The 23,689-nt window shown below is 27.9% G+C and overlaps 1 protein-coding gene across 1 annotated transcript in view; it reads right to left on the bottom strand.

Annotated features, from left to right (window-relative positions):
- Window positions 1-23,689, bottom strand: part of LOC100211318 (stomatin-like protein 2, mitochondrial) — a 68,312-nt gene that overhangs the window by 34,508 nt on the left and 10,115 nt on the right. Inside the window, exons 3-6 of the mRNA XM_065793491.1 lie at window positions 11,503-11,577; window positions 11,326-11,425; window positions 3,057-3,115; window positions 2,899-2,971 (exon numbers count right to left, since the gene is read on the bottom strand). Coding sequence (XP_065649563.1) covers window positions 2,899-2,971; window positions 3,057-3,115; window positions 11,326-11,425; window positions 11,503-11,577 — 307 coding nt within the window. The remainder of the gene's footprint in view (window positions 1-2,898; window positions 2,972-3,056; window positions 3,116-11,325; window positions 11,426-11,502; window positions 11,578-23,689) is intronic.

Below are 23,689 nucleotides of genomic sequence, written 5' to 3'. Positions count from 1 at the left end.
AAGTTACTGTTTTTACTGCTGTATTTTGGTACCAAAATTCATGCTCATCAGCTGTCATAGTTTCAGATGATTTAAGCCATTCAAAAGAATCTATTCTTGTATTTGTTCATAATTTATTATCTAAGCATATTGAATCAAGTGTTAAAATACTACAGGTTTGGACAGACGGGCCAAGTAATCAATTTAAAAATCTTTTTATTGCATCAGCAATACCCTGGTTGTAAGAACAGCATGATTTAAAATTATTCTAGAACTTTTTTGCTGCTTCACATGGGAAAGGACCAGTAGATGCTATTGGTGGGACCATTAAAAGAATAGCAACGCAAAAAATAATCCAGAGAAAATTTATAATAACTGATGCCATAACTTTTCATGAAGCTGTTAAAAATGAGACTAATTTTAATGTCTATTTTGTTTCTATGGAAGATATTATAAATACAATAAAAAAAAATTAAAATTGATGAGTTATTTACAAAAGCACCAGCAAAACCAGGAATATTTGCAGCTCGCCTAATTCAAAACAATAATGGGAAAATAGAAATGCGACCCTATTCAAGTGCCAAGTATTTAGTGAAACAACTTACGTCTTCAGACGAAATCACCGAAAAACTTTAAAACGTTGTATATATGACAGCAATATAATATGGATGCAATTTGACACTGATATAGTATGGGCGTGTTCTGAAGATTTCTATGTAAGAACTATTTTTATGAAGATGTAATTATATATTTGTCTAATACTTCTCTAGTTAGTTTTAAATTTATTAAAAACAGCCCATTTACCTAGTTTATAATTACCAAATGTGTCTGGTCACGCTGTGACGTTTACCACTAGTTAATTAAAGGTGCACCTGTTTGAAATTTAATTAAATAAATGTTATTTAGCTATAAAACTTGTAAGAGTAATGTCTAAACTTTTTGTTTAATGCCAAATTAATAATTCAGTTCATCTATATTAGCTGAATTGTGATGTTGATCTAAAAACTAAAAAACAATGAGAAAATTTTGGTCACGCTGTGACGTTTTATATTTTCTCGCATGAATAAGAGGCTAATATATCCACCCTAATTTTTTTTCTTGTTTCTTGTAGCACCTATTATGAGCTAACAAAATAGCAAAAAAAATTCTTTTTATAATTAATAAAAAAATATTGAAGGCTAAAAACAAAAAAAAAGACGGTTGTCACGCTGTGACAGTCGTGGAATTGCTCTATAATACTTGATATTTGCGGTAACAAATAGAATTAGCCTCATCAATAATTATTTTCAGTTTACTCGTATATTTTGATCCGGTGATACGCATTTGTGACTTGATTTTTTGTTATTATTTGTAAGTTAAACAAAGACTGTGAAATCAGTGCTCATAAAGTTCTTAACATTTTTGATACCTTAATTTGGAATGGGACGTTATAAGCATTTAACGAATGAAGAATTAGCAGTACTTAAAGTATACAAAGATACAAGCTTATCTAATTGGGAAATTGCAAAGAAAATTAAAAGATTTCCAAAAGTGGTTAATAATTACTTCAAGATTGGCATTAATTACAGAGCTAATAAGGGCAGTGGTAGCAAACATAAATTGATAATCGTACTAAACGAGTTATTGTACGTCGTACTGCTGCTCAGCACATGACTGCATCTCAGATTCATGCTGATTTACAATTACCTGTATCTGTTCAACGTGTGAGACAAATCTTACATGAAGATCCAAACACAGTTTGGAAAAAGCCTAAATTATAACCAAAAGAACACATGTCTTGGCAGGAAGAGTGGCATCAAGTTCACTTTCGTGATGAAAAAAAGTTTAATCTAGATGGTCCTGATGGCAATTAATATTACTGGCACGATCTTCGAAAAGAGAAAGAAACTTCGATGAGTCGTAACTTTGGTGGTGGAACTGTTATGGTTTGGGGGGCTTTTTCCATTGTTGGAAAACTTCCACTGGCATGGATTTCAACAAAAATGAATTCACAGGACTAAATTGACTTATTAAAAATAAGTTTGCTTGAACATGGTGAGGAATTGATGGGTGAAAACTTCACCTTCCAAAAAGATAATGCTGCTATCCATAATTCAAAGCTTACAAAAGCTTGGTTTAGAGAAAAAAATATTCACATAATGGAATGGCCCGCATGTAGTCCAGATCTTAACCAAACTGAAAATCTATGGGGAATGTTTTCTAGAAAGGTTTATGAACATGGTAAGCAATTTGAATACACCTTGGAGCTGAAAACTCGTATCAAAGAAGCTTGGAATAAAATATCTATAGAAACTATCCAAAATCTTGTCACTAGTATGTCAAGTCGCATATTTGAAGTCATTAAAAATTAAATTAAAGCTAAATATTAAATGCGTAAAAACAAAATATTTTCCTAATTTTTTTGTATATAACATTAATGAGGCTAATTCAATTTTCTCCACAAATTGAATACTTTTAATTTTTTTTCCATTTGTAATTAATTAAACATACCAATTTATAAACTTTTTAGTTGTAGTAGAAGATAATAAGAAATAAAGTAGATTTAATAATTGTTTTACTGCCATTTTATTTAAATTAGAACAAAAAATAAAGGTGAGGCTAATTCTATTTTCTCCGCTATATATATATATATATATATATATATATATATATATATATATATATATATATATATATATATATATATATATATATATATATATATATATATATATATATATATAAATATATATATATATATATATATATATATATATATATATATATAAATATATATATATATATATATATATATATATATATATATATATATAAATATATATATATATATATATATATATATATATATATATATATATATATATATATATATATATATATATATATACATGTATACAAATATATAGATAAAATTCACACCAAGTTCAGATCTCATTGTAGTTTGAGCAAGCTGAGTAATTGCAAAATGTGGATCCTCTACACCATATGAAGCCTAAAAAAAATAAACAATATTACAAAAACAATTTAAAATAAACAATCCAAACATTTTTTTTGATATGAAACTAAAAATCAAATACCTGATATGGGTCAACAACGCGAAAATACAAAACACCATCAAGATGAAGAGTCACATTGTCTATAAAAAAAGAAACATAGCTGATTATTAATAATCTAAATAAAAATAGCAAAAAACATAATTAAAAAACATTTATTAAATATTATTCTAAAATTGATAGTTCAAAAACCCTGTGAAAAAAATTCAAAAAGCAACCATAAAAAGTTTACAAATTCCTTAAATCAATCTAATCACAACAATCACAAATTCCTTAACAACACTCCAATCACAACAATCACAAATTCCTTAACAACAATCCAAAAACACAAATTTTGATAGTCAAGGCACAGCACAGAATAAAAATTTGATTTCTGTACTAAAAGATGGCAAGTATGATGTAAACCTGTGTAAAACTTTAGGTTGATTAACAAGAACAAACTTATTGTTTAAGTTACCATGCATATCTATGATTGAATTGAGTCGCAATTAATTTTAAAAGAAAAGAAAATTACTAAAATATCTAAAAAAACCAATCACAACAATCACAAATTCCTTAACAACAATCCAATCACAACAATCACAAATTCCTTAACAACAATCCAATCACAACAATCACAAATTCCTTAACAACAATCCAAAAACACAAATTTTGGTAGTCAGGGCACAGCACAGAATAAAACTTTGATTTCTGTACTAAAAGATGGCAAGTATGATGTAAACCTGTGTAAAACTTTTTCTATCAGTGATGGATACAGGAAGAGGGGAAAGGGGGTGCACATCCCCCCTCCCCCTCCACCAGAATCTGAAAGTCATAAAATATCTTAGGAATGGAGGGTCTTTTTTTCTCTTCTTTTTGGGAGACCCAAATATGATACAAAATACAAAAATATTTCAACATCCCCCACCACCACCACTACAAAAAATTCCTCAATCCATTACTGATATCTATAGACCAAACGAGTAAGAACAAAGCAAAAAAACATTACATAACACGTTTTTTTAATTTATTGCTTTTTGATATGGCGTATTATTAAAAATTTAAGTATAATTAATCTTTTCATTCACAGTGTTTTCAAGTTGATATTTTCATTTAATTTTTTCGTTCAAATTGTTTTGGAATAAAAAGTAAAAGAAAAAAACTTTGACAAACCAAATTGTATTTATTTAAGTATATGCTTAAATTATCTTTTTGGAAAAAAGTCCCTTTGAACAGAATTTCATAATAAAATAATAAAATAATTTATTTTTTTTTAATTTAATTTTTGTTAATGTTTGCTATAGTAAGTTTTTACTTTTAAAACTATTTTTAAGAAACAAAAAATAATTAACTATTTAAAATGTTTACGATTTAAATAAAACTTTCTTCCTCACTTGCACTATGTTCTAAATCTGATATTGTTACAGTAGCTAGATTTACATTTAACTTTCAGGAAAGCTCTGCCACTGGGTATTAAGGATGTTGCTGCAATTAAATTTATAATTATTGAGTGTTAAAATTCTTTTAAAGTTAAAAAAAAAAAAAATTTTTAATTTCAAATTTTAATCGCAAAATTATTTGAATAAGAGAATTTTAGAAGACTAAAATTCTTTTGTTTAAACAGATTTCTTTTTTAAAAAATCTTAAAAACAACTTGCATATTTATAGAAAATGTTTAACTTTGATAACGCTTTAAATAAAATAAAAATATTTTCGTATTTTTCATATTCTATTCGAGATTACCTGTTAAAATAATTTTTAGGTAAAAGCTTATTATGTGTTAACAGCATATAAGATATAAATAGTAAGATTTGTATGGCTAACTTTTGCAAGTCTTTGAGTATAGGGTCAGATCATTATATTTCAACCAATTTCAAGAAAACTTTGTGGGGTACCATCTCTGATTTTCCTGATTTTTACATATCATTATCTAAATGATGTAAATAGGTTAAATGTGCAATTTCAGAGTTCCAAGTGCAACGGTTTAGAAATTATAGACTTACAAACACTCTCAGGTAGCCCCCCTCGGTTCCTCGAATGGTAAAAATAGACAACTTTAAGGCCTTATAACTTTTTTCTAACTTTCAGCAAGTGGCTCATTTTTTCTAGAACTATTTTATAGATATTTCTGTTTTAAAATTTGTGATTTTCATTAGCTTGTATCATGTTAGAAAAAAACTACAGCCTCCTAAACTTTGGAAAAAATCTGAAAAATGCTAAATAAAGGCAAAATGAAGTTAACTGTAGTATTTTTCTATTCATCAACAAGTCCTTACATGTTAGTTTTCTAATTAGCTACAATGGTCTACAACAAATTGGCAAAATATAAGCAGCTTGTTACATTTTAGAAATCAGTTTTATCTAAAAATATATAGTCCACCTTACTAAAAAGTCCCATTTTCAGCCATTTGGGGATGGCTCGTAAATTTTTCTAACACTTTGTATTGATCTGATATTAACAGCAAATAAGGCCATTAGATCTAACTATATAAAAATGTAAACATCACAAACTTGTCATGTTCACAACAAAAATGGCAGCATTTTTTATTAACCCTATTTTTCAATTATCAGGGCTGAATAGTGTTATTGGAAACCAGTGCCCCTCCAACCTGCTTTCTGGCCCATGTGAGGGATGTAGCCTATCATAAGTCATTTCTTAAAAAAAAAGAGATATGGTTGGTTACTTACTCCCTGATCTGGACTTTATACCGGATAGGAGCACAACTAAAGGGGTAATAACTATATAGAGCCTGCATTATTTTTAAAAGGTGACACTCAAAAAAAAATTTAGTTAATCATAAAATTGCGATTTAATCTTTATTATGATGATTTTTTTATAGTTGATTGAATTGCTAATAATTCAAGGCAATAGTAGGACAGTGGGTTCATACATTACTGGCAATATGAAGTATAACAAGACTAATCAAGCCATTACAATATTGATTTAATGTTTTGTTTAAATAAGTTTTTTAGCAAAGTATGAGTTTCAATTTTATTAGTTAATTTTAACTATTTATCTAAAAATGCAATGATTCTATATAATATACCCTTTTGCAAATGTAAATATATAAGCATTTATAACTCAAAATAACTTACCTTGATATTTTTCTGTTCAATAAACTTTGCTATTGCAGTTTGTTTCCATTTTTTTCACTACTTAATTTGTATGTGTTTTTAATTGTTGGATCTTATGTATGTATGTATGTATGTATGTATGTATGTATGTATGTATGTATGTATGTATGTATGTATGTATGTATGTATGTATGTATATACCTGCTGACCTTAAGAACTGGAATAAGAAATATTCATTTGCATACAATTTGCACTCACCATAGGTTACAATTTATTAATTACTATTCAACGTACCATAAATCATGTTGTGACCCGTTCTCAATTCATTCAAAGATTGTTAAAGGAAACCTGACAACTGTCACTCTGGAGCATAATCAACTGGACTCTAATTTAATTCCTGAAAAAGAAAGTTAAGTTGCTAAATGAATCATTGAATGCATCTGAACGAGATGAGCTTCAAATTAGTATGCTCAAAAGTTCCTCTTTAGATTTTATTGTAGAACAGCTTAAACAAAAGTTTCGTAATGAGATCAATATTTCACAAAAAATAAAATTGCTCACTTTAGCTCCAGTCCATTGGACTATTCAGAAAACAATAAATGAATTTAAAACAACACAATATATGGTGAAGCAAGCTAGAGCTTTGCGGGATGTTAAAGGAATCCTTGGTGAGAGATCAACAGACATAAGAAATCCTAAAAAATTGACTACTGAAGTTGTAAATCAAATTGTCAACTTTTATGAGGATGATAGTAACAGCAGGTTATTGCCAGGAGCAAAGGATTACATTAGCATAAAGACAGTTGATGGTAGACAGCACATTCAGAAACGACTCATACTATGCAATCTTTCAGAACTTTACCAGAAATGGTTAGAAGAATCAAAATCTAATGGTGTAGTAAAGGTGGACTGACATCATTTGCTCTTTTAAGGCCACAACATTGTATTGTTGCAGGAAAATCTGGCAGGCACACAGTCTGTGTTTGTATTGACCATCAAAACCCATATCTTATGGTTAAATCATTAAAAAATGAAATAAAGTCAAAAGATCTGATGGCCTTAGCTGTATGTTCAATAGAAAATAAACCATGTATGTTTCATGAGTGTGAGAAGTGTCCTGGAAAAAAGAGAATTGAAAAAAAGTTAAATGAACTGTTAGGGGATTCAGCAAATAAAATAACTTATAAGCAATGGTTGAAGACTGATAGATGCTCCTTGGAAACTATAGTTAAAAGTCCTGATGAGTTTCTAGAAGAGTTAACAGACAAGTTATATAACCTCACAAAACATCATTATGTCAGCAAATCACAGACATTCTTTTTAAACCAGCTCAAAGAAAACATGAAGCCAAATGAATGTATTATGCAAATGGATTTTGCTGAAAATTTTTCATTTATTATACAAGATGAAGTTCAGTCATCCTATTTTTCCAAATATCAAGCAACTCTCCATCCATTTGTCATATATGTGCCATCTTTAAATGGAAACCAATCACCAGAAAGCAAATGTTATTGTGTTATATCTGACAATCTAATTCACAATACTGAGGCAGTTTTCAGTTATGTTTCCAAAATCATACCAATTCTGAAAGAGGAATATCCACAAGTTCAGAAGATCAATTATTTCACTGATGGTGCAAGCAGCCAGTATAAAAATAGGTTAAATTTTCATATCATAAAAAATTTTGATAACAATTACCTATTCTAGACAAACTATTTTCAGCCCTTGAAATGATGTTTTTGAAATTGGATACAAAATTGATAATCTTTAACTGAATAGGTTTTTTTCTTATTGTATTTTAGGTTTAATTTGAAAAACCTGTGTTTTCATGAAAATGACTATAGGCTAAAAGCAGACTGGCATTTTTTTGGGACTGCACATGGAAAAAGTGCATGTGATGGAATAGGTGGTACAGTGAAAAGAGTTATTCATAACCTATCCCTTCAAAGGCCAATTGGCAATCAAATTTTGACACCGAGGGACATGTTCTTAGTTGCTAAAGAAAAAATTAAACACATCAGGTATATATCATGCTATTGTCAAAGTGTATGTACATTTAGGTTATGATATTTCTTCAAATAATTGATGTCTAGTATCCTATATCATAATAGGCATATAAACAAAAATAATAAAAATAACGTATGAATGTTTAGTTATAAAAAATCAAATAGTATAGAAAAGGATTCCTTAAAACAAGACCTTACTAAATACATATTTGGAAATAAAATTATGATTTATGTTAATTCTTTTTCAGATTTATCTACATTTCTGAAACCGAAACAGCTGCTATTACACATGAAGTGCTTGCTAAACGATTTGAGAATGTTCCTGCCATCAAAGGTACTCTCTCATACCATTTTTTCTCACCTCAATCATGCTGTTTAAAAGCTTATGTAACATCAATGAGCAGTACATTTGACTCTTTTCACATGCTGGAAGATACTTGCATTAATACACAAAAATGGATGAATACTGATATCAATATTAATGATTGGGTATTAGTGAATTATTTTGGTGAATTCTTTCCTGGAAAGATAACTGATCTTAAAGGTGACACAGTTTGTATTAGCTGTTTACAAAAAGCAGGCAATTATTTCAAGTATCCAACAACCACAGATATCCATTGGTATCCAGTTAGTGACATTATTGCCACGTTACATGACCCTGAGCTCAAAAACACTAGAGGATTTTACTCTTATCTTATTAAAAAAAGGATGAAATGAATTATCATATATAATTGTTTTCAACTACATTATTATGTATTGCCATTATTAAGGGAGAATACAAGAATTTTGTAAAAAAGATAACTATGCTTTTCACATAAACAACAATGCTGGGCTAGAAATGGTTTTTATAGCAATTATATAAAATTTTGTAAAACAAATTACAGATAGTGGGTTACATCCCTCACATGGGCCAGAAAGCAGGTTGGAGGGGCACTGGTTTCCAATAACACTATTCAGCCCTGATAATTGAAAAATAGGGTTAATAAAAAATGCTGCCATTTTTGTTGTGAACATGACAAGTTTGTGATGTTTACATTTTTATATAGTTAGATCTAATGGCCTTATTTGCTGTTAATATCAGATCAATACAAAGTGTTAGAAAAATTTACGAGCCATCCCCAAATGGCTGAAAATGGGACTTTTTAGTAAGGTGGACTATATATTTTTAGATAAAACTGATTTCTAAAATGTAACAAGCTGCTTATATTTTGCCAATTTGTTGTAGACCATTGTAGCTAATTAGAAAACTAACATGTAAGGACTTGTTGATGAATAGAAAAATACTACAGTTAACTTCATTTTGCCTTTATTTAGCATTTTTCAGATTTTTTCCAAAGTTTAGGAGGCTGTAGTTTTTTTCTAACATGATACAAGCTAATGAAAATCACAAATTTTAAAACAGAAATATCTATAAAATAGTTCTAGAAAAAATGAGCCACTTGCTGAAAGTTAGAAAAAAGTTATAAGGCCTTAAAGTTGTCTATTTTTATCATTCGAGGAACCGAGGGAGGCTACCTGAGAGTGTTTGTAAGTCTATAATTTCTAAACCGTTGCACTTGGAACTCTGAAATTGCACATTTAACCTATTTACATCATTTAGATAATGATATGTAAAAATCAGGAAAATCAGAGATGGTACCCCACAAAGTTTTCTTGAAATTGGTTGAAATATAATGATTTGACCCTATATTAAGTAAATTAATTAGTTGATTAACTTAACTGTAGTAACTTAACTGGTTGTTTTAATTTGGTTTATAGGTAAATTTACTGTGACGTACTTTTATTCATTAAATAAGTCAAACTAAATATAGCCTAAAATATTATTGGCTTCTACACAGAGATATAAAAGTAATTTAAATTCAAAAGCATTTTATGTTGAATGAAAATCTCTGCGCAAGAGAGCAAGTGATCATACTTTTATTCAAAAGATAAATTTAGCATGATGTACTTTATGACCCTGAGTAGACAAAAACCTTTTTTATAAGAATGATAAAAAAAAATTTAGTCAAAAACTTTAGATGTCATAAGTAATAGCTCTTAAGTCATCCCCTCCATCTAATGCTCTTAAGTCATCGCCTCCATCTAATGCTCTTAAGTCATCGCCTCCATCTCATGCGTGAATCTTTCTGTTAAAACAGTTAAAAGCGGTAGAATAAAAAGGTTGAAATCTGTCAGAGTTGTTAGACTCAAGATGAGATTTTAGTTAATTTATGAGATATTAGTTAATTAGTTAATTCAAGACTCAAAGGCCTTATCTTTGACTATGAACACAAGCTGTCTAGACCACAAGGTGTAGAAGAGTTTAAATGAGAAATGACTTCAGCAACAGAAGCTAAAGTGATTTGGATGTCTAACAATAGGCTAACCTATATAACTGGAATGACAGGAAGAATGTGGCCATTTGATTCAAGAGTAAGATTAGATAAAAAGTTATTTGCATGATGAATAATTATAATTTGAAATAGCAGTTAAACAAGAAACCATGGGTAGAATAGGCTTGACTACAAACCCACAAGAAAGAAAAGCTTCCATATCTGGCTTCATTTAAGTTCAATAACCATTATGTTCATTTAAGTTATAACCATTAGCAGAGAGACTAAAGACATCAGCCCAAGGACCATCATATGATCCAAGGAAAATCACAATTTTAAAAGGTATTAGTAAAAGGTTTAATGATAATCATAGCATGGTCCAAGCCACCTAAAGGAGAATAAAGGGAAACTGAGCACAAGTTAGGGTTAGAAAAAAAAACAAGATACAAATCAAGGAGAGAAGGAAAGAGATTTGGGTTGTTTGGAAAGATAACTATCTGAGTAAGAGATTGAGAAATACAAAAGTTATTATTCGTTTGACTTTAGGAAGTGTTGCATAGCCACTATCAAGGAGACGCAAGCAAAAACCTGAGTTGATTATAGAAGACATTTAAAAACATTCAAAATCCTAGGCAGAAAACAAGGTTTTTTTCTATACCTTCTTAAAAGATAATAAAGGGATGCAAGGTTGGTAAAAATTTTTCTGCTTACCCTTAAAGTCTTTGCCTATGAGGCCTTCTACAAGACAGTAGCCAGATAAGTTATTATCTGCCAAAAATGAGTATTTATATCGAGACACCGTCTCTTGCTTTGATTCAGCCAAAAATAATAGCTTGCAGTCTTGTTAGGAGTGAATATATATACAAAAAAAATTTTAAGCCAATTATTATATTATTTAGGATATTAAGATCAAATATTTACCTTTAGTAATTGCAGATTGTTGTGGAACTTCACTAGCTATTTCTTTGAGTGATTGTACATACTTTATTTCATCAATAATTGGTATAAGCAGATTTAAGCCCTAAATAATTTTCAAATATTAAATTAAAAACGATTTTCAAAGACAAACTATCAACATAAAAAGGATGGAATTCACACCGGAAGTAGTGTTTCTTTATATTTACCAAACCTTTCAACAATCCATGCTTCTTGTTGTGGTACAAACTTTATTCCCTATATAAATATGAAAACCATTGAAACTTTTAATTGATTTAAGTAAAAATTAAATGCATTTATAATGCAACACTTTTATAGTTTAAAACAAATTCAAATTTTAATATAAAACATTTTTAAAAAGAAATCTGTGCATTAAAACTTCTTTAAAATTTATTTAAAGCATCATAAAATAGAAACTTAAGGAGATATTGCCTGCAAACTAATTTTTGATTTAATTGCAAGAAAAAACTTGCATCTTGGATGATATTCTAAAACATAATTTTTTATCAAAATGTTATCAAACATAATAGCACAAACTATCAATAAATAAAACTGTGATATATCAAAAGTCACATAAAAAAAAACTATTAATAAAAAAACTGTGATATATCAAAAGTGGCTCAAAAAAATCAATAGATAGTCTCTATATAGAGGTGTTGGTCTGTAAAATTTTTACACACACCTACACCAACAAAATTAAAGCATCCCCAAATGCCAACACTCCCATTACCACATTGCAACTTTGGTATAACAAAGCAATTACTATATTTTTCAGATTTGAATAGTTTAATAAGAGCTTTACTTTCATTACTGAAAATTACTTGCTTTTACTTTTCCAAAGTCTACCTCTCTAGCAACATCACATTAATCTTGTCATTCAATATCTGTTTTTCAGTAAAATGTTTGTAACTGCATTTAAAAAATAACTTTTTTGACAATTTTCATTAAATGTGTTGGCATGTGTTCACAATAAAAATAGACTAGCTCTAATTTGATAAATCAAGGTTTTTTTTAATCATTCGGATCCTGCATGAATTCCAAAAATGAACTATATCATAGGGGTTGTCCATAAATTATGTCACGCAATTTTTGACATTTTTTGGCAAAGCAAAATTTTATAAAAATTTCAAAAATAATAATTATTTTTTAAATGTACTCAAATTGTTTAAAGTTATTGTGCCTGTCAATACTTGTTCCACTTGGTGTTGTTTGCGTCTTTTTCTAGAATGATACTTCTGAATACTTGTCTGTGCAAACAATTCGAGCAAATAAAAATTGAAGCTCTTCTTTGTATTGCTTCTGAAAGACCAAAGGAAAGATGTTTTGACAGTTTATTTGAATATTTTGTGGACACACTGAAAAGCAATAAACCAAAAATAAAATTTTGTTGATAAATATCATTTGTCTCATATTTTATATGATTTTTCATATAAAAGATTTTATAAGTTAAAGACTCCTTTTTTGCAACAAAGCGATGTAAAGCTAGATTGTTCAAAAAGCAGATTAACACAACTACATGGTATTCCTGTAACATGATTTATTAATTTTAGATCTCAAGCAAACTCTCTTTTCCTCCCTTTGACTTCTTTTTTTTAGGATTGTTTAGATCCGCCATATTTTTAAGAATATAAGTTGGTCATGTGACTTAAAATTTATTTTACCATTGGTTTAGCTTTAAATAACTGGGACAACTGCCTTTTTTACTAAGTAAACATTGGACAAAAGTGGTTGTTTCAAAGTTGTCCTTTTTTTAAATGACCATAGAACCTTATAACATAGTTTTTTGTTACGAGTTTTCAAATTAAAATAGCTTAGTACCAGTATATCATAAAAATATCTTAAACTTGAAATTTTAAAAAAGTGGACATCTGTGGCATATATATATATATATATATATATATATATATATATATATATATATATATATATATATATATATATATATATATAGATATATATATATATATATATATATATATATATATATATATATATATATATATATATATATATATACATATATATGTATATATCATTATTCAAATGGCATTAATATAATTATTCAAATGGCATTAACTTTTTTTAAAATGCTATTTTTTATTTAACTATTTTTTATGTTTATTTTTGCACTATAATTTAATAAATAATTAAATAATTAAACAGATAATTTAAAAGTATTTTAAATTATCTAACCGTGCAAAAATAAACATAAAAAAGTTAAAATGCTTTAATAAAGATCATAAGGATAATAAAAATGATAAATTGGGCAATACTACATAAAAAAAAGACCATCAATAACAGTAAATGCAGACTGACGTGTCACAGTTTTAAATCTTTGGTTTCTAGATAAGATTGTTTGTCTGGAAAAAAAAATTATTGAATTTATGATAAAATAGTGTGTAGTATTGGCTGTAAAACATGGTAAATGAAGTGTTAAGGTGTGGGGCTGTTTCGGTTAGAATGCCGCATGTGAAAATAGAGGGAGTAATGACAAAAGTAGTTTTTTTTGTAATATATATAAATGTATATATATATATATATATATATACATATATATATATATGTATATATATATATACGTATATATATATATATATATATTTATATATATATATATATATATATATATATATATAAATATATATATATATATATATGTATATATATATATATATATATATATATATATATATATATATAAATATATATATTCATATATATATATATATATATATATATATATATATATATATATATATATATATATATATATATATATATATACATATATATATATATATATTTATATATATATATATATATATATATATATATATTTATACATATATATATACATATATATATATATGAATATATATATTTATATATATATATATATATATATATATATATATATATATATATATATATATATTTATACATATATATATACATATATATATATATATGAATATATATATATATATATATATATATATATATATATATATATATATATATATATATATATATATATCAGGCCTTGTTACGAGATTTTTCTGCGTAGCGAAAATGCGTAACGCATTTTTAAGTAACTCAACTCAGCAAATATATTTTGCGTCGTTAGAAGTTATATTGCGTCACTAGCGTCTTTTCAAGTACCGCATTGTAATTAAAGTTTTTTTATTAACGCGTTAAAAATCATACAAACAGTTTTTTTTTCTCACTATAACAAAAGTTACAAATAAAATCTAAGTTCTTATTTAAAAAATCATTTTTATTATTTTTTTCAAATAAGAACTAAATTTTATTTTGACGTAAAATGTAAAATAATGTTTGTTTATTTTAAAATGCAAAACGTAAAATAATGTTTGTTTATTTTCTTATGATTTTACACTTGGTTTTTGGTTATTTTATCAACTGTTAATAAATTTTTTCTTATTTAATTTGCGAACTCTTTTTAATAATGTTTTTAAACGATAAAGAGTCTTTTTTTTTAGTTATTTATCAGTTACCGATAACATATTCGTGATCATAATTTATTTTCATAAATTAAACGAACGTCTTTAAAACTTTATGTTATTGAATTAACAATAAACAAAATATCTTATTAATAAAATATTTACATCAAAATAAATCGTGCATTTTTTAAACTATTATGACTAAAAATAATTTTTATATTTAAAAGGAATTTATATATTTAATTCCTTTAGATAAAACTTAAAACACTTTTTTTTTAACTAATTTTTAACAACAACAAAAAAAATTATGAAACAAACTATTTCTATTACAAAAAATCTATTAGTTTACAATTGCGGTTAAATGCTTTTTAATTTCTTCTGAATAAACGTTACGTTACGTCACGTTAACGACAATCAAAAGATAATTTAATTTCTAAAAGAATATTTAAATTATCTATATTCTATAAGTTTTTGCGTAGCACAAAACTGCTGAACGCGTAGGCAAATCGCCTTTTCGCAAGCAAAATGCGAGCTGCGTAACGCTTCTTAACAAGGCCTGATATATATATATATATATATATATATATATATATATATATATATATATATATATATATATATAGCGTGTACACGAAATAAATGTGAAAGAATATGCACATCATTTTTTTTCAGTGGTTGTACTAAAATCTTTTCAATTGTTTTGTATTTTGTATACAACGTGTTGTGGTTTCAAAAAAATATGTTAGTTTTTGGATTTAACTTGAAATTAGTTTTAAAAATGACAAAAGAAGAAGTCGTAAGAGAAAAAATCAAGCGCAAATATTTACAAAATCCTAATAGTAGCTACAATTCGATAGCAAAATCGTTGCAAATACATCCATTCACTGTTAGTCATGTTATTCAATGTTTTTCTCAAACAAAATCGATCAAACGCAAATCTGGTGGTGGAAGAAAGGAAGGTTTTAAAGATATAAAACTAGTTAGAAAACTGGTTACAGTTTTAAAAATAACCCAAGCCTTTCACTAAGGGAATGCGCATAAATATATGGATTTTCTCATAGTTTTGTTGTATAAGTTAGAAACAAACATGGTTTTCATTCTTTCAAAGCACAAAAAGTGTCCAACCGTTCTGAAACTCAACAAAAAAGTGCAAGAACCCGCAGCAGAAAGTTGTATGACTTTATTTTATTTTATTTCTAAAAATTTCTGTATTATTGAAGACGACGAAACTTATATCAAGTACGATCATCAACAAATTCCTGGTGCTATTTATTATATTACCAAATATAGAGGAAAAGCAGATAAGAAATTTAAATACACAATACATGACAAGTTCGCTAAAAAAGCTTCGATCAGCACCTTATATTTTTTAGTCCAAATATATGTTAAATAAATATATGTTAAAGAATGTTTACAAAAACGTCTTTTACCTCTCATTAAATCACACGATAACAGACCTGTGCTCTGGCCTGATTTAGCTTCAATTCATTATTGTAAACTAGCTATGGAATGATATAAAAAGAATAATGTGAAATTTATGCCTAAAACAGAAAATCCTCCAAAGTGCCCAGAATTGAGAACTATTGAAAAGTACTGGGGTATTATTAAAAGAAAAATGAAAAAAACAAAAAAGCTTTGCAGAAACATTAAAGATATTAAAATATCATTTAAAAAAGCATCAAATAGTTTTGATTCTTATTCTGTTATTAAAATTATTACTTGGTTCGAAATAAAAACTGAGGAGTACATTTTTTTAGTTGCTATTCAACTTTCACATTTATTTCGAGTACACGCTTTATATATATATATATATATATATATATATATATAAAACATAAAATATGTTTAGCTTTTATATATTTTATTGAAATAAAATATATACATAAAAGCTCTTTGTAAAACGTTTTATGAAACTAACAATTTTTAGAAATTTTTTACAATTTTTCAAAAATATTAATTCAATAACATTTGTAGGTTATTTTGTTATTATGTTATAATTAGCTTATTTTGTAGAAAAGTCAACTTGATTTTTTTTATGTTAAGGCATTTTGAAAATAGACGTAGAAGTAATCCGCAAAACTGATTATATGAATTGCTTGAAACTGCATGAGATGTTTTGAAATTACAGGAATTGCACCAAATATTTCTGACAGATAAAGACATTACAAATTACATTTTCTGTACTCTCCCAGGCAATATCAGTTATATAAATATCAATATTATTGCAATAGTTATGTATAAATGAATGATAAGGTTGTACTAAATGTTCCTATTTGAAGTAGATATGTGCTTTATATAAGATTCCGATGTTTTTTAGAAATTAAGTGCTTATACAATCAATATGATGAGTTCAAGTGATGTTTTGATCAAGGCCTAAAAAACTTGTAACAGAATCTCCTTTTTATTTAAATTTGATCAATAAAGGTTTTTTTGTAGGTCTAATTAGGTCTAAAGATCGATAAAGTAGTCTAATTAGGTCTAAAGATCGCTAAAGAATTTTTTGTGAAACTTTTTTTTTTTTAAACATCTTCGCTTCCAAAAAGGCAGCAAGCAACCACCAATTAGAGTTGGAAGTTATTGGAAAAGAAAAGATAAAGATTGTAAAGCAAGATAAAGATTGTAAAGCAAGATAACAATTGACAGACGACTTAAAAGATTGTAAATTATATCTATCAGGAAAGCAAGATGAAGGAAGCGATTCCAAAAAACTGATGTTCAAGGAAAAAAACTAGACAAAAAGACAAAGAGTTTTTGGAGCATTTAGGAACAGTCACAGAAAAAAGATGATACTTAATTGAATGACGAGTAACACAAAAATGAATTTTAGTAGATAGCTAAGAGGTGCTAGCTCTTTAGAGCAGTATCCATTAAAGCATTTGTAGAAAAGAGAAAGAGAAGCAACATTACAACGATGTGATAATGGTTCTAGGTAGGCTGCAAGAGCAGGTCCAACTATGTTTACAATGCTTTATTGCACCTTGTCAAAAAGAGAAAGCGCATCATTAACAGATTCACCCAAAATATGGTACCAGTATTTCAATCAAGGCTGGATTTGAGATTTATAGCGATAGAGAATAGAATCCAGAGTAAGAAAGTGTCGGGCTTGATAAAGAGATGCAACCTTAGCAAATGCTAATTTTACAAGGAATTTGATATATAGTTTCCAAGAAAGATTGAAAGTAGGAGTTAATCCTAGAAGATAAAGGGATGATGACTCATCGAGTACATAACTATTCATAAATCTAGGAAGATCTAAATTATTGCCATAACGATTGGTTGAAAAAAACTGAGTTTTATCTGAATTAAAGTCCACCAACCACTGTGAGCCTTATGCTGTAGCAGAAGTGAGATCCTTTTCAAGCTCAAATGCCCCCTCCAAGCAATCAGAGAGTGTTGGCTTCTTATCATGACAAGAATAAACAGTAGTATCACCAGCAAACAATGCCACCTTAGATGTGTGAATATCTGGAAAATTGTTAATGTAAATTAAAAAGAGTTAAGGGCCAATGATTGAACCTTGAGGAACCCCTGAAGATATAGAATAAGAAGAAGAGTGCTGTCCATCGAGGACAACTTTTATACTTCGATTGAAAAGGAAGAACTCAATAATCTCAAATTTGTTACCAGATACACAGTAAGAAGAAAGCTTATGGAGAAGACCAGCATGCCAAACTTTGTCAAAAGCTTTAGAAATGTCAAGAGCAATGGTTTTAACCTCTCCATCTTTATCTAATGCACAATAAAACCTATCCGCTATTACTGTTACCAAATCAGCTGTAGAACAAGAAGATCAAAATCCATATTGATGATCAAAAAGTAAGTTATTAGATTCAAGATAAGAGATTAAGTGTTTGTTAGTTAAAGATTCAAAAACCTCGCTTATGAGGAAGAAGACTAATGGGATGGTAGTTAGACGAATCAGGTCGCTCTCCAGAATTTTTTAAAATAAGGATAACAAATGCCGCTTTCCAGCAGGCTGGAAAACAAGACTCTGATAAGCACTTGTTTAATAGTTTTGAAAGTATAGAAGACAGTTCTGGAAAACACTTCTGCAAGACTATGTTAGGTATGTTGTCCGGACCACAAGCTGTAGAAGAGTATAAGCAGAAAATCAATTTTGATACAGAAGCTGGAGTGATACAAATGTAAAGCAATGGATCAAACTGTTTGACGGCTATATCAGGTAGAACACAACTAGTGGAATCAATAGATGATATATTGATGAAAAGTTCTTAGCAAACAATTCAGCTTTGTATTTAGGTGAGGTGACAAAGTCTGAACCATACAAGAAAGGTGGAACTACAGATTTTTATTTTATATTATAATTAAATTTTAATTTAACAATTTTAATTTAAAATTACAGACTTTTATTTATAATGCCCTTATTATTGATACTATTAAAGATTCTCCAGAAGTCACTAGAGCCTAATTTTTGTGATAAAATACGAGACTTCATGAACTGAGAATAGCAGGCTTTGGCATTAGACAAAAACCTTGAATTGTTTTGCTGATAGATATGGAAGTAATGGTTTCAATTGGCAATTGCAGCAGCACAATGTGAAGAAAACCATGGAGGAGAGTGAGGCTTGACCTGGAAATGTCAAGAGGGAATAAAAGATTTTATGCCAGCCTGAATCCACAAAGTTATATAAGTAGCACATTTGTCAACAGGAAGACAAAAGATTTCTACCCAAGGGCCATCACGAAGAAAATCACGGAAAGAATCGCAGTCAGCTTTACTGAAGTTGTAAGAGGTTCAATAATAGGGGGATTCAGGTGATGAAGAAGAATGAGATATTAGTTTTAGAGAGATTAAACTGTGATCAGAAGCACCTAAGGGTGAATGTGGAGAAACTGAGCACTGACTAGGATCAGAAACAAGACATAAGTCAAGTAGAGAAGGTAAATGATTAGGGTTGTCAGAAAAGCTAGTTGGAAAGTTGACTACTTAAGTTAGAGATTGAGAAAAGCAAAAGTTGTGGGCTTTAATGCCTGCAGAATCACTGACACTAGAGCCAGGCCATTGAGAGTGGTGAGCATTAAAGTCACTTACAACAACAACATTAGCTAATAGATAAGGAGAGAGGGCTTAGTCAATATGATCAGAAATAACATCAAAAAGAGTGCAGTCTTGAGATGAAGGAGAGCGATATAGAACAAAGAGAAAGCCAATAGAGTGAAGTGGTGCTAAACAAAAGCACATAAAAACCTAGTTTCACGACAAATGGGTGAATTCTTACAAATGTAAATGCCCAGGCCAAGCATGTGACTATTGGAGTCTTTATGAATTAAAGGAAGATAACCATCAACACTAAGATCACAAGATGAGACAGCTGAACTCAAATTAGTCTCACAAAGAGCAAGTAGATCTGATGAACTTTGCAAGAGATAAGACTCAACACAAGAAAAGTTACTTCGAAGACCACGAATATAAGTGAATGGCAGGTTTAGAGAACTTGGTGATGATGATGGTTTTTTGTGCTTTATAGTTTTTGGTACTTTATTCATTTTTAAATTTGTTGAAGAACTTGACTCAAAGCATAGATAGTATTTAGAACATTGTTTAATAGCCCAAGCAATTGCCTTATTACTACTAATAAACCATAAGCCGTAACAAAGGGCTCCAAATGTGGCCCTGGCAATGCACATCAGAAGTAAAAACAGGGACACCATCCATGAGCAACATGATACTGTTAATACTTTGATATTTTTCAGCTGTTGATGGAATCAACCTCTCTGAGAGCAACCACAGACTTCGGGAAACCTGACTACCAGCCGACCTCAGAACCATAAAACTGAGTTTTAGAGCTGTACTCTCATTAGGAGATAATAGAATGAGTTGCCTAGTCATAAAAACAGAGACACAAGCAAAACCATTGCATTGAGTCAAGAACCATGCAATGCAACCATGCATTGAGTCAAGAAGATCCAGCATTCAACATCCTAAACAGGAAACAATATATTAAAAAAACATCTGCGTGGCAAAAATGTGGCAAAAACAGCATTATAACTAAAATTAATCAGGAAGAGAGTTATGCTGAAGTTAATTTCCTCCATCCAAAACAGGCCTTGTTAAGAAGTGCTGCGCAGCTCGCATTTTGCTTGCGTAAAGGCGATTTGCCTACGCATTCAGCAGTTTTGCGTTACGCAAAAACTTATATCTTTTAAAACATTTTAAATTTATTTTGATATTGTTTATGTGACGTTTATTCTGAAGAAATAAAGTCGTAAGTAAAAGCATTTAACCGCAATTGTAAACTAATAGATTTTTTGTTAAAGCAACAGTTTGTTTAACAATTTTTTTTATTGTTGATAAAAATTAGTTAAAAAAAATAAAGTGTTTAGGGTTTTATCTTAAGGAATTAAATATATAAATTCCTTTTAAATGTAAAAATTATTTTTTGTCATAATAGTTTAAAAAATGCACGATTTATTTTAATGTAAATATTTTATTAATAAGATATTTTGTTTATTGTTAATTCATTAACGTAAAATTTTAATGACGTTTGTTTAATTTATGAAAATAAATTATGATCATGAATATGTTATCGGTAACTGATAAATAACAAAAAAAAACTCTTTATTGTTTAAAAACAAACAAATTATTTTAATTTTTTTCATTTTTTTCTATTTAAATTTATTTTAATTTTCTATTTTGTTAGTTTTACTTTCTTTTTTGATTGCCGCAAGGTATTGAAATATTAATAGCGCAATGAATATTATTAGTGCGCATAATTACGCCTACTATTCCTATTATTAATTACGGTTCTGTATTCTGTAAAATACACTCTTTCTTAGTTCGTAAGTAGTTTCTAGACTTTTTTATGCGCGGTTAAATGTTCCAAGCGGTCCTTCGAGTAAGGTCAGCAAGAAAATTAGAGCCGATATAGTTTTATTTTCAAGAAGAATTGATGTTGTTCATTGTTTAAAATAAAAATTTAAATAATCCTTTGTTTGTTGTTGGTTGTTTTTATTTCTCTAATTTTTATAGCCTGTTTTCATTTTTTAGAAGAAGTTAGAACTAAAATGACTGGTAAATAGTTTTTTAAGTACAATGTTTCTTTTTTAGTAAACTGTTTCAGTTTTGTCGTTAGTCTTTTTAGAACGTTTTAAGCAAGTATTGTTTTATTTTCTAGAACAGTTTAGAGGGAGCTGATGGCTTTTTTAGTAAGTTCAATTCATTTTCTTATTTATAGATTAAGACTATTTTTTGTAGAAAGTATAATGAGAATAAAATTTTATTTATGTATTTAATATGAAAAGTTAAATAAAATAAAACTGTTGTTTGTGGTCATGTAAGTTTATATACATAAGTTTGCGTTTATTTCAATCTATTTTATATTTCTCTATATCTATATGTATATTTTATATTCTTAGGGAAAATAATAAGGAATAGAAAAATTAAAAAAAATTATTCTGGAATTTGCCAAAAAAATGTTGTGTTATGCTTCATTATAAGGTATCTGAATATGTATTTATTAGAAATTTTTAATTTTGTTCTTGAATGGTTTCATCTTTTTCATTACAATGATGTGAATTGTAGTCTGCATTCTTTGTTACATTAAAAATAATTGATGCTAATAAATGTTTTTTAGTTGTTAAAGGTTTGCATATATGTTTATATTATGCTCAAAGTTAAAAAGTTTTTGATAAATACTTGTATGAGGTGATATATGTTATATAGATGTTTTGTAAATGTGTTTATATAAATGTGTTTTTATAATAGCATGAAATGTATTTTATCTAATGTGTACATGATCGTTAAATAAGATGTTTTTATATGTTATATAACATTAAAAAAAAATTGTGTTTTATGGTTAGTTTAACTATAAAACACGATATATTTGAGATATAGAACTAGAGCAAGATTCGTCAACCTTACCAGTCAAGAGATGTTACTGCTTTAGGTCAAAGTGTTGTCTAGCCTTCAAAAAAATTATCAAAGATAATGTTATGAATTTTCAGAATATAACTATTCTGAAATGTCATAACATTATCTTTGATAATTTTTTGCGTAATGCTTTTGCGTAAACCTTTGGCTTATCCTAATGTTAGTGTCTGTTAAAAATGATAAATAGGTAGTTTCGCTACTAGAACTCGCTGCTTTTGTTTCTTAATATAAATAGCACAGTGAATAATATTATTATTCACTGTGCTATTTATATTAAGTAAATAATATTATTATAGTGCGCATAGTTACGCCTATTGTTCTATATTAGTTACGGTTCTGTATCCTGTAAAATACACTATTTCTTAGTTTTTAAGTAGTTTCCAGACTTTTCTTAACCAAGTGTTTTCTTAAAGAAGTCACAACCTTTCATGGTACGAGTTCAAAATGTTTAAGTAGACATTAGGTAGATAATGTTTAGTAGCTTGAAATGATAATATAAAATCTTTTTAAAATTTTATTAAGTAAATAATTTATTGTAATCTTTTTTTAAATTGTACTTTTAAATTTAAAGCTTCATGTTAAAGATGTTAATATTGAAAATATAGATAACTATAATTCTTAGATGGGGTCTAGCGTTAAAAGATATTTATGGGTAGTTTCATGCTTTCACATGCTTTTAATAATTGGGATAAAAGCCATGACAGCATTTTGTTATAAATAAAATTTATCTATAGTATTGTTAAAACCTTTGCTCTTTGAAAAAAATGTTTCTGGCTTTTCAATAAATGTATAGTGATTTCTCTTGCATGAATGAATTATGGTTTAGGATATAATTGTGTTATTATATGTTTGTTTTTCTATATTTAATATAGCATTAATCATTTTCATACATTTTTATTTAAGTTTAATTGTTTATAATTTATTAAGACTTAGATTATTAAAAAATTCATGTTTACAGAGTTGTTATTAATCATAATTAAGTTGTTGAATCAAGGAA

This window comes from Hydra vulgaris, chromosome 03 (genome assembly GCF_038396675.1).
Source record: "Hydra vulgaris chromosome 03, alternate assembly HydraT2T_AEP".
NCBI lineage: Eukaryota > Metazoa > Cnidaria > Hydrozoa > Anthoathecata > Hydridae > Hydra > Hydra vulgaris.
The sequence above is the reverse complement of the archived record's forward strand: the minus strand, read 5'-3'. Positions and strand labels throughout refer to the sequence as shown.